The sequence below is a fragment of the Dicentrarchus labrax genome, unplaced genomic scaffold, assembly GCF_905237075.1.
Source record: "Dicentrarchus labrax unplaced genomic scaffold, dlabrax2021, whole genome shotgun sequence".
Classification (NCBI taxonomy): domain Eukaryota; kingdom Metazoa; phylum Chordata; class Actinopteri; family Moronidae; genus Dicentrarchus; species Dicentrarchus labrax.
The window spans coordinates 8,225,202-8,237,787 of record NW_026136716.1 but is presented as its reverse complement, the minus strand read 5'-3'; the positions used below and the strand labels follow the sequence as shown (position 1 = coordinate 8,237,787).

At 41.4% G+C, this 12,586-nt stretch overlaps 1 protein-coding gene across 2 annotated transcripts; it reads left to right on the top strand.

The window, feature by feature from the left end:
- Nucleotides 1-842: 842 nt before the first annotated feature.
- Nucleotides 843-10,870, top strand: LOC127378843 (cysteine/serine-rich nuclear protein 3-like). Of its 2 annotated transcripts, none has more exons than XM_051428127.1 (5): nt 843-1,256; nt 5,187-5,360; nt 6,467-6,723; nt 6,959-7,255; nt 7,993-10,870. In XM_051428127.1, the coding sequence occupies exons 2-5, from the start codon at nt 5,213-5,215 to the stop codon at nt 9,133-9,135; spliced, it is 1,845 nt and encodes a 614-aa protein (XP_051284087.1). In that variant the 5' UTR covers nt 843-1,256; nt 5,187-5,212; the 3' UTR covers nt 9,136-10,870. The 2 variants fall into 2 exon arrangements, with proteins under 2 accessions (XP_051284087.1, XP_051284086.1); XM_051428126.1 differs by having other exon boundaries at nt 6,959-7,270.
- The last annotated feature ends 1,716 nt before the right edge of the window (nt 10,871-12,586 follow it).

Here is a 12,586-nt window from a genome sequence, read left to right as displayed (position 1 = left end):
TTCCGTTATAGGCCTTTTTTTTAAGGTGGGGTCAGTTATTCTGGAGAAAGATAGCTGACTGCTGAGCACATAGAATCTAATAATCTGTTATTGCCACATTTAGACCAAGCGAGGCTTAAATTAATTGAGAAAAAACATGCATTTGTGAAGATGTCTGAAAGATTTTGAGAAAAAAATAACAATTTTAGATATTTCTTATCAATGCTTTACTCGTGCCATATAATGGTTGTTTGGAGGCTCTTCTACACAAATATCTATACATGTAAATGCAATTAAATTAGCATATATTTCTGCCATCCCTTAATGTGTCCATGTCACCCTCTTGCCACCTCATGAATACTCAAGATCCGCCCGTGGTCAATGACCCAACCCCAGTGATTGCGTTCAGAATATTTTTCTGCATAAAAGCACAGTAAAAATAATGATGATTTCCCAGCCGCTGTCTCGGTTTCCTCTTGTTTCCTCTGATCCATTTGTCTCCGCTATCGATTTAAATTTCAAAAGCTTTATGGAAACAAAAGGAACTTTACATTTGCATTATAAATACCCTGCAAAGTAATAAATGTGAGAAATAAAATACTGTAGAGAAGTGGAAAACACTGAGTGTGAAAGGGTGGAGAAACTCACTTGTTCCACTTATTTATCTTTGTAGTAATAACAGGAAATGTTGCTTATATATTTGTGTCAATAATTCTCCTAATGACTGTGGAAAAGAGGTATTTCACACAGCAGACTACACTTTCCACCCCCACCCCATCACATCCACCACCACATCTACTACACCCCCCCCTTTCTCTGTGATCTCAAAGGGCTTGCTTCACCTCAGTCAAGCTCCAGCGCTCCAGCCGGCAGCAGCGTCGAGCTAACAAGTCTTTGTGAGGAGAGAGAGAGAGAGAGAGAAGGGGGGGAGAGAGAGGGAGAAAGGAAGGGGGGTGCAGAGCAGGAGAGAATCTGACAGTGAGAGAGTTGACAGTAGGATGAGCATAGGATGAGGGTGCAGAGGGAGAACGCATAAGATAGTGACAGAGGCAGAGGTGTTCAGTGCTGCACAATACTGCCCGAGGCTGCTGGAAAGGGAGAGAGAGACAGAGTAAGAGGGAGAGAGAGAGAGAGAGAGAGAGAAAGCAGGCATCATGGCAGCTCTCACTGCATCATCACGACACATGGGGATGTTTGGCTGCTGCTGGTGAACACTGTGTGATGCGGAGGAGAGAGTCGAGGACTTCCTGGAAACCAAAGGCAAGCTAAGGAACCAGGTCAGTGACGGTCAAACAGACGCACAGGAAGCGTTTGTGCATGCAGCAACGCCGGTACTGTGAGATTTAAATCACGTCACAGGATGATGCTGATTTACATTTGTCAATAAGAATTCCCCTTTTAGTTTAGTGCCGGGGACGTGGACATGCATGGGGAGTGGGAGGTTGCGCATGCATGCAGACACGTGAGCAGGCTTGTACATCTGTGTGTGTGTGTGTGTGTGTGTGTGTGTGTGTGTGTGCAGGTTTGAGGCTCTAAATGGGACCGGTTAAGGGAGCTCGACCGGGGGACATTTAGGTTAAAGAGGTATGGGCAGGCAGCACAGGAAACCCTCCTGGATGCAAGAAAAACTGCAACACCTTCTGTGACATCACATACATAGACAGATGTTACGTAGTGTGATGTGTTCACTGTCTCTTCTACTACAGATCTTTCTGGTTTTGCAATTTTCTTTTTCATAAAAGCAGAGAACTGGAGTATGGGGATGAATACCAGGGAGGATGGAGTGGGAAATAATTTTAGGAAATAAAAATGAAGAGGGTTAGAAATGAAAGATAATGACTAGAAATGGAAATAAGGCAGAAATGGCACAGAGGAATAATTGTATTGCAGTAGGTAGTAAGAGAAAGGAGACAAAGCCTGTGAGAGGAAAAGCTTGGGCCAGCATTCAGCTCTGCTGCATATGATGTAATCCTCTACCAGTCCAAGCAGTCGGCTCAACAGTTTTTATCAATCTGAAATTCAAGTATCGACAAAGTGCAGAGGACTGGCAGAAGACACACTTCCTGTAATTATCCGTGCTTCTGAAGTGTGAGAGGGAACCTACCATGTGTGCAAATTATCTCTTATCAGAAGTGTTACCGTACTTTCAATTTTCCACAAAAGCAACCAATGGGACAGCAAAAATATCAGTTAATCAAAATCACAACACTTCATGGAGTCAGTCTTTACTTTGGAAGCATCACAAAGTTTGGCAAGGTCGCCTAACAGCGCAAAATGGTGAGGTGCCAAGTTTTGCATAAAACATCCTTAATTAACTCAGATTCATTCAAGTGTTTGAGGTGCTTACTGAGCTCAGTTTAGAAGCACAATTAAGAGTGGTAGCTCGGTTAAAGGAACTGGTCAGCACCCAGGATTTTTTAATGGTTTGAGAATCCATTGCAAATAAATGATTTATCTTGAGCTGGAAAAATGCTGCTTTGAAGCACTAAAAACACACATAAACCTAGCTGCAATGATTTGATTGAACTATGCTGCATGGACGTGGCTTGAACGAATCTCACATTTTACAGAACACATATAGCTGTATACAGTAGATTGGCTCTCATACAATGACGTGGAGTAAATGCCATAGTTTTACATGGCCTAGTGTTGTAATGTAAGCTTCATGCATACATAGAATAAATTGGACTGTCACGTCACCCTATACATCAATCTGGCAATCAGTTTGTGTGTTCTGCCATCTAGCAGCGGCAAGTCATAGTGACTCTGTGACTGCTGAGAGTGACAGCAGCATGGGTTAGTTGGACTGACGACGACAGGCGGTGGCCTCCACTTACATTTGTTATGACAATAGCCAGAAATAGAAAATGGAGAAACAGAGGAAAATTCCTAAAATAATCTAAACAGGCGAGTTATATTAAAATCCCCCCCAGTTTAACACAATTTTCTTTGACAAAAATCTACAAAATATTTTCTTTATCAAATTACAGAATCATTTTTTATTTCAAAGGTAGGAAATAAACTGTGCAAATCAATGCATATTTCCTTTTGTAAAGTGAAACTGGATACAACGATTGATCACTATTCATTATTCACTTCACCTACTTGAATCTGTCTCCTGTCACATCTTTACATTCAAAGAAAATGTACAAGAAAATAAATGCATAACATAAATTCAGTACTCTGCTTGCAAAATGATAACCACACACTAGTATTCACACTAAAGCCAGCGAAACCTATAAAAAAAAAAAAAAACAGGTTGTTTCACTCAGCAGTAAAATATAATAAACAGGTACCTGTTAGGGTTTATTCCTATTTTATTTTTTATTTTTGTTTTCAATTCAGTTTAGTTTCAGTTAGTTTCCTGAATGGGTTTGCTTGTTTCAGCAGAGTTTTTGATCAGAAATATTTGATTTTAGTTGAGTTTTTATTAGTTTCAGTGTCAGTTCTAGTTTCTTTTATTATAACATACATATTTGTGTGGGGCAAGATTCGAGAGAATAGGTTCAGAATAGGTTTTACAATACAAACACATTGACTAACAGTCACTTAAACTTCCCAGTGTCAATAAACATATGTACCAATGCCCCCTCTGGTTGTGAATTTGACCCAGTTGACAAAGACTACAACTAAAGACATTTCCTATATAATTTTATTTTATTTTAGTACATAAGTAAACACCACTGTTTGCATTTGTCATTTTCCCAAAATCTAGTTATTATTCAGGTCTGCGCTATTAATCGCAATAGTATTGAAATTGCAATATGGCCAAGTGAAATATCCAAACTGCAACAAGCAGTAATTTTTTGATAAAGATAATAAAGTGTAAATTGTAGTGCTGCAGAGATTATTTGGCCTACAAATCTATTAGAAAACCTTTTGTTTCATTTGTTTGTTTGGTACAGACCCCAACAAATGTCACAGCATCACAATCATTTTAACTTTCAGTTTTTTTTTTCTGGTGAAGCTTAAAATTGTGCTGAAGCCCTATTTTTTATTTTAATGTAAAATGGAGTAAAATAAACTAAACAGTTACCTGGTAGCTGGTGCAGTTCTGTGGGGTTGTGAGGTGTCCATGTCCATAGCCAGGTGGAGACAGACAGAGACCGGCCTCCTGCGTCCTTCCGACGGGGACTGAGGTACTTTCTGGTTTCCTCAGCATCTCTTTGTTAAAAATGTTGCAACTCTGGTTAGCTTTGTTCGCTTAATAGCAGCCTCTCGCTGTGCTAATGGATACACTGTAACTGTTAGCCAATAGCTCGCTAGCTACCGAGTGAAACAGCTTAAAAAAACCTCCATGTTGGACTCTTTTACACCAAATCCCGTCACAGAATATCGCGTTGACTGTCCAGGATTTATAAAAAAAAAGGTTTGGTATGAACGTTAAATGTTTAACTTTCCTTGTTTAAGCAAAGCTAACGCACTTCTCCAGACTTTATCTCTTTCTGTCTCGCTCGCCCCAACACCTCCTGATCTTCCCTCGTGTCAGACATCGACCAATGAGAGAGCTCCATTAGACGCTATTATAAATAAATAAAACATATCTTCATACGCGTTTTTAATTAAACTTAAGAATTATTTATTGTACAACATAAACCATATTTTTTAGACTGGCTTGGGGAGTAATTGATTACATGTAACTGAGTTATCAGGATACAAAAATAGCTGTAATCCATTACAGTTACAGAAAAAGTTGTAATCAGATTACAGTTACATTTAGTAAAAATGGGGATTATTTAGCAGCTTTCAGCACCATCAGTTTTTCTTAGAAATACACCGAGCAGAGGACACATTGTTGATGCTAAAAAACGTTTAAATTTAATTAAATTAAAATTTTAATTTCCATTGGTCACATTGTTCTTATGAAATACACTTGCATCAAATACTTCTTATTGACATTTCTTTCCTCTTGTTTTTATTTGCATATTTTGTCCAAAAGTAAGGGAAAGTAATAAAGTTAAGTTGCTTTAACATTGGCATACTTGGATAAGGTTATTGACTTCAATTTTTAAACAGGTAATTAGTAACTGTAATGGATTACATTTTTACAGCAACTTTCCCACCCTTTTAAACATGAAATCCATTTCCATATTTTAATTTATTTTACTGATTATGAAGTCTTCTTATTTAGACTGCTGCACAATATGTATCTGTGTTACATACACTGTATAATCAGCCATAAACTCTGCCCCCTGTCCTTTGTGCAGGTGCAACCAGTGGGAGGAGCCACACGATGAGTGGGATCCTGAAGAGGAAGCTTGAGGAGGGTCCGTCCCCTTACCTGTCCCTGCAGGGGTCTGATGATGATGAGGTTTCCTGCAGCGACAGTGGCAACAGCAGTGATAGTCTCAACCATCCCGTCCCCTCTGGACTGCTGGACTGTAAGCTCACATTACCGCACTGCTCCTGTCAGCAGCTCTAGCTCGTATGTTTTGGTGCAAAGCACAGGAAACACTTGAGGTCACATGTAAACAGTATTTCAACAAGAACACTGAGATGTATACTTATTACTTATGACAATATGCACCAGCAATAGGCTGTTTTGCATGTAATAAATCAATCAGTCAAAATCTTTGGCCGTAGAGAAAATGTTCCAACAGAGCTGAGTATAAAGAATATACATGTTTCTATAAAGAGCTCACCCTAATTCAACAGCAACAAGGATATCCGTTTGATAGCTCCACAACTGCTGTTATTATTGTTGTCAATAATTTAGACCTTGAATCTGACTCTAGTTGCTGCTCCTGCTTTTCATCTTACTTGACAAGACAACATTTTATTTAAGGACATGGCTCTCAACTCATCTTGTTCCTACCTTACCAGTGGCAGTTTCTCTGATGTTGTTAGATTGAGGGCCTCTTCCATTCCAGCCCCTCTTCACCTGTGGTGTACCCCAAGGATATATTTTGGGACCACCATTGTTCTATGTTGCCTTTGAGTCACATATTATGGATATTTCACGTTAAAATCCCGCTCTACCCTGATGACACACAGCTGTATGTCACCCAAAGAACCAGTAGCACTGCTAATAAGACTGCTAATGTAACCCACTTCTTGGACTGCGACTGGAGGGGCTTTTTTTGTAATTTTACCCAGCTTTTGAACTCTGTTGTACTTTGTATTAGTTTCATCATTTCTACTATGTTGATTTTACAAATGTTCTCTATTTTGATTTCTTGTTTTTACTGTAAAGCACATTGTAACTGTGTTATAATGCTATATAACATTAAGTTTATTGTTATCATCACATGAACATTGTATAACAGTACCTTATAGTGGCTAATTAACAAACTTTAAATCAGTATTGCTGTATAACAGATATTGCTTTGCCAGTTTGTTGACTGTCACACTATATTCTAACATTTAGTCATGACCACTCTTAAGCAAAAGTCCCACTTGAACATGCCCCTAATAGCGTTTTCTAAGAATTAGTTAAAATTAGTTTTTTTCTCTAATTATGTTCCCCACCTCTCTGTCTCAATCTCAGCCACTCTCCAGCAGCAGTCAAAGCGACTGCGGGGCCGCAACGTGCACTTTGAGAGTGTGACCGTTTATTACTTCAACAGGCGGCAGGGCTTTACCACTGTGCCCACACAGGGTGGCAGCACCCTGGGGATGTCACCACGTCACAGCGGGGTGAAGCGCTTCACCCTCAGGGAGTTTGCCATGGAGCAGAAACAGAGCCATTGGAACATGCTGAGGGATCATCTCAAAGAGGAAAAACTCAATGCCATCAAACTCAAAGTCAGTGGGCTCAATAAAACCTCTTTTACCTGCAGTGTAGTGGAATTGTTGGAGGATTGTTGACTTTCAAATATAAAAATAGTTATTGCTCCTGTTTTCAGGGCATTAATAACATATTCTGCATGTTTTATTGCCAGTATTTGTTTCTCATATAATTATCCTGAGGGTCTAAATGTATGTCTAGTCACAGATTTATGGTCCAGTCTTAATTTAAACCACTTTTTCTGCCCTCTAGCTGACTAAGAATGGCACCGTGTCATCCATGGAGGCGGATACCCTGACACTTGATGACATCTCCGAAGATGACCTAGATGTGGACAACACAGAGGTGGATGATTACTTCTTCCTCCAGCCTCTGACTACCAGGCGGCGCCGCGCCCTTCTCCGCTCCTCTGGGGTCAGACGCATTGACGTGGAGGAGAAGCACGAGCTGCGTGCCCTCCGAATGTCCCGAGAGGAGTGTGGGTGCCGCTGCAGGGGGATATGCGACCCAGAGACCTGTGCTTGCAGCCTGGCCGGCATTAAGTGCCAGGTAAATGGAACTGTGGTGAGGCCCATCTATAATACTAAAGTGTTGTTCGTGTCTGTCTGTGCAGTAGAACTTCTTTAAAGTTGAAATTAAAAATCCTGGTACTGTAGATTCTTGTTTACAACAGACACACAGGCAGTTAAGCAGGTGGGGGCCCATCTGAGATTTGAGCACTTCCTAAGGGACTCTACACAAAGTCTGGATCCAAATCAGAGAGTAACATAAAGAGTTTTGAGGTTACACAACTGCTCAATGCTTTGAGTTTTTTTTGTCTGGGAGTTTGCCAGTTTTACTTTAAAGCGTTTAAGAATACAGTAAGTAGTTCCAACTACTACTTCCCAGGGGGCCTCGAGCCTACAGTGCCCTCCCTCTGAAATCTGACAGCTTCTGTGCACAACACTTCTCATCTTACAGCATTTGTCTGGTGAAAACCTGATGTTTTAAAAAAGAAATTCAGAAGCAGCCTTGTTTTTTATGCATCATGCATTATTGAATTTATCCTCAAGGTTTGGGAGGAATTTTTAAGCCAAATAATTTTTTATTTTTCTAAGCATAGAAGATAATGTAACCCTCTAATTGAACTTAAGCCAAGATTTTCAAAGGTATTTATGAATTTCTACAACAATAAGGTGTGTAACTGTATACATATAACACCCAGCTATGATTGGCAGCTTAATTTGCCTTTTCTTTTACTATTGTTCCACACTGGTGGGTTTAATTTATGTATTTTTCTTCCTCAGGTGGACCGCATGTCCTTCCCTTGTGGCTGCACCAAAGAAGGCTGCAGCAACACCACGGGACGCCTGGAGTTCAACCCGGTCAGGGTGCGCACCCACTTCCTCCACACCATCATGAAGCTGGAGCTGGAGAAGAGCCGCGAGGAGCAGCAGCAGCATCATCAGCAGCAGCCGGAGCAGCAGCTTGTAACCAATGGCAACGGTTACCATGGCGACTCCTCCTTGGTCCAGCAGCAGCAGCAGCAGCCGAACCTTCAGTTTCCACTGATGAGTGGCGCGCCGCACATTCCCATCATGCACCTCCAGAACACAGTCGACACGGATTCGCATCTAGATGAAGAAGAGGAAGAGGAAGAAGAAGAAGAGGACGACGACGACGACGATGACGACGACGACGAAGAAGATGAAGAGGATGAGGATGATGAAGCTTACGAGGAAGATGAGGATGGGAGCAGTGTTTGCAGCGGGCTGTCGGACTGCAGCACGCACAGCTTGGAAACAATCGACCCCGAGGACGGAGAGGAGGACGAGGAGGATGAGGAAGACGATGATGATGATGAGGAGGAAGAAGAGGAAGAGAAGGAAAATTGGGATTGCTCGTTGCACGGAACGGGTCCCCCGCCCTACTCGGTTCCACTTCCTTCTGTGCTGAGTTACTCTAATAACACACTCATGAGTCTCAGTAACCCCTTCCACAACACTCCCCCCATGCAGCATTATCAGATAGACAGCTCTGTGAATGACACTCCTGCGTTTCTCAGAGAAAATGTCAGCGGCGCCCCCACTCTCCCCACAGTAGAGACCGCATTAGAGTCTGACATAAACACAGAACTCCACTGCCAGACAGAGCAGCAGAGCATTCCCTGCCATTTCCACGACCCCACAGAGTCCCTGACTCTCCAAACTTGCTCACATGTAGACACCCGTGAGAGTAACACTGCCCCCGCTGGTGCATCCGCCGAACGGCAGCTCTCGACAGACCTCCAGAACAATCCAGACCATCATGACTCACAGACTGAGGCTCCGGCGGGATCTGTGGAGCAGACAGAGGAGGAAATCAGGGAGCCGATGCAGGAGCAACCAGGACTGCCAGTGCAGGGAGACGCTGACCAAACAACAAACACGTCACGCTCAGGCAGTACCTGATGATTAAAATGCTTCAGAGAGGGATCAGTTAATATTTGGAAAATCTTTCTTCAAGAATTGTGACCTTCAACCATCAGAGTTTGATTTATTCTTGATAAGTGCACTTCCAAAGAGAGAATGAGTCACACAGACACAGGCCCAGAGAGGTGATCTAATTTTAGCTCAGTTTGTCTCTAGACCTCTCTAAGATTGTTAGACTATGAAACTACAATGAAAAAGCTCAATAAAACAGTGTTTCTGGACGTTACTTGCATAATTTATGCCCTGTTATAAAGTCTTTGATCATTACAGCATGTTTAGTGGTTGTGACTGGCATCTATGACGAATCAAGATTTTGAGGTGCTTGTATTGTTTCAGTATTAACCATTGTGCTGGTGTCTCATCGTTGCTGCTAATCGTTCTTAAATGCCTGTCTGTATAGCATGTGTTCAGTTTAACTAAGATGTTTCAAGGCTTAACACAAACTGTAAAATGGTTTTAAAAAAAGAACATAAATCTGTTATAATTCATTCTAAAGGTCTTTTTTGTTCCTTTTTTACATTAACAATGGAAAGGAGTTACTAGTAGAGTCTTTTAGCTTCTTTCAGCTCATTGTTTTGGTTGTCTGGTGTGTAAACTTTATGATTTGGATTCACTCGCACTGCGCTCATAGCTTTGTTTTAAGGCTTTTCAGGTGGAAAATCCCTGATAAAACCCACTATACTCTACCTGGCCTTTTACCAGAAGGCAGACAAAGCTTGCTAGTGAAGAGTGAAGCATTTAGCAGCTAAAGAGCCAGATATTTCCCTCAGGAGTCGGTGGAGAGCGAAGCAAAGCTAAAAGAGAGTTAATATTGGATTTACACTCAGAAACACGACTCCAAATGAATGCTTCTGCTGCTCTGTGTCTGCTGGATGTTTAAATAGGCGCCTGTTTGCAAACGTGTTAGCTGTACCAACTTCCAATATGTCTGTATTGTGTCTACAGCTTCTTTCTGACGCCTTCCAAGTCGCACAAAAAGTACACCAAGTTCCAACACTTAATGACCAAATACCTGCAAATGCAAAATGCTAATGACATTTGACCTCAGCTGTACTTTGTGTTAAGGGCTAGTTAGCAAATGCTGTCATTGTGAACATGCTGACATTAGCATTTAGCTCAAAGCACAGCAGCCACTAGCATTACTGTGGACTCATCTTGTTTGTTTAGTAATGGTTCAACCTTCGTGTAGTTATTAACATGTAAATGATAAAGTATTGTGAACATTTTAAAATGCTGCCAACACAGTCTCCTCTACTACAGGATGAAGGAACATTATGCCAAATCACGACCATCTCGATAGTGATTAATGAATTAATAATTCATAATTATTATTTGTCATAGTATCTTCACCACAAATCTAAGCTTTTCAAAAAGGTTTTAAAAAGTAATTGTAATTTCTCACTTTATGTGTCTGTTGTTTCTCTCAGTAACATCACTACCACTGTCTTTTTGCTGTTAATAGAACAAATGTGGGCCGAAGCGTTTAGCAAGATTAGAGTAAAACCCATCCATGCATGTTATATTTATCATTTTATAGTCACGTGCGATACAAAAGTGCACTTTTTTTCTTTCAGTTTTCAGATGAGGCTTATGTTGGAGTTATTACCCTTGTCTCTTAATACTGCCAAACCTGGGGGCCAAATATATTTCATGTTCTTTTTAAAACAACTGTACATTTCCATGAGTGTGTGAATAAAACACTTTTTGACATCCATCTCAGTCTAAAGGTGGTTAATTGATTTTTTTTCTTCATAAAATGGACTTTCAAAAGATGCAGATAAATAAAACAATCTCTTGACCAACATGTCTATTTCTCAGAGTATTCTAGTTTTCTACCAGCAGATGGCATCTGTGGCTTAACAACTGATCTCCTCTTTCTTGTCACTGACATCCTCCAACATGAGGGGGTTCAATCTTTTTTTTTTCTGACGTCAGTAAATTTGTTGATTACATGGTTCTTTTGCCTCAGGACAATCTGTGACATTGGCTTTGCTCGAAAACATCTGTCCTCTGTCAGCAAACAGACATTTATTTAAATCAGTTTTTTACTCACTGAGAACAAAAAAACAACAAAAAGTGCACACAAGCCGACGCTTCCGGGACACTTTGACGTCAGCTCACACCTTTCTGGACGTAGGATGACGTGTCTCAACTGCTGTGTCACCCTGCTGTCCCACTCTCGTTCATGTGCCCTACCAGTGCTTCCAGTTTGAGTTTGTTAGGCCCTGCAGCCTCTAGAGAGCACTGCACGGCGGAGATCAGACGGGGGGCAAGAGGAAGCTCTGTGTTCCTACCTCATCCACGGGCCTATTCATGTATAGAAATATTTTCATGGCTCATTGCATAACCACAGAACAGTCCCAGCAGCAGGTGCCGGACACAATGGAGACTAGACGTACGTTCAGTAGTCCTTTATGATCCTCAGTGCCAGTGTGTACAGCATGGCCTGTACGTAGGACTTCATTAGGAACACAAGGTCATCCCTCAACCTCTCCCCTTTCCCTTACATAATCAAACCGGTAAGGTGTGCGTGTGGGGGTGGAAGAGGGAATGCCTGCTTGCTTTCAGAGGGCAAGGTATTGTGGGTAAGCAAGCTCAGAGATGCTGCTGATCAATCACAGGGCCGTAATGTTAGGTTGCCAGGCAACAGGAAGGGAGAAGCGAGGCAAAGGGTTTGGAGGGGGCTGCCGGGTGGGGGTAGTCTCAGCTTTTCACCTCTGTCTCACCCTCCCGTCTATCCCAACAGCACCACCTTCTTCTCCCTGTGTGTGGCTGTCTGGCTCCTGTGGTCGATGGGACTCGATCCTACATGATGGTAACTGTTGTGTGTGACCATATTGCACTGGGCAGACGCTGAATAGGTTGAATACTGAATATATTGTTCATAACTCTGCAGATATAGCGCCTTTAAAGGACAAATAGATTGTTATTTTAGCTTATTCTAACATCATATGACGTTCAACATTAACATTATTTACAGAGACCCAACAATCCCCTATACGAGCAAGCACTTGGGGACAGTGGCAAGGAAAAAAGCATCCTTTGAAGGGGCAGAAACCTTGAGCAGACCCCGGCTCTGAGTGGGCGTCTAAATGGGATTGAGAGACAAAGACAGAGACAGAGATCCAGCTCCAAGTCCACTTACTCTTATTCTCCCAGAGCTTCCAGCCACATCTTGTGTGGTCTTCATCAGTCAGGAAGAAATCCTATAAGAGGATACTGAGTTACATTTATTTGTCGAATAAATCTGTAAATTCTGTTATTTAACAAATGCAGTGACAATGTTTTTATGCAACTTACAACTATGCAGAAACACAATTTTGGAATTTATTTGAATCCCCATATTTAGCTTTGATAAGCAGTATTTAAATAATAAATAAATGTTTATAGCACATTATACAGTGGTTATTAGTAGAGGCAATTTCAAGTG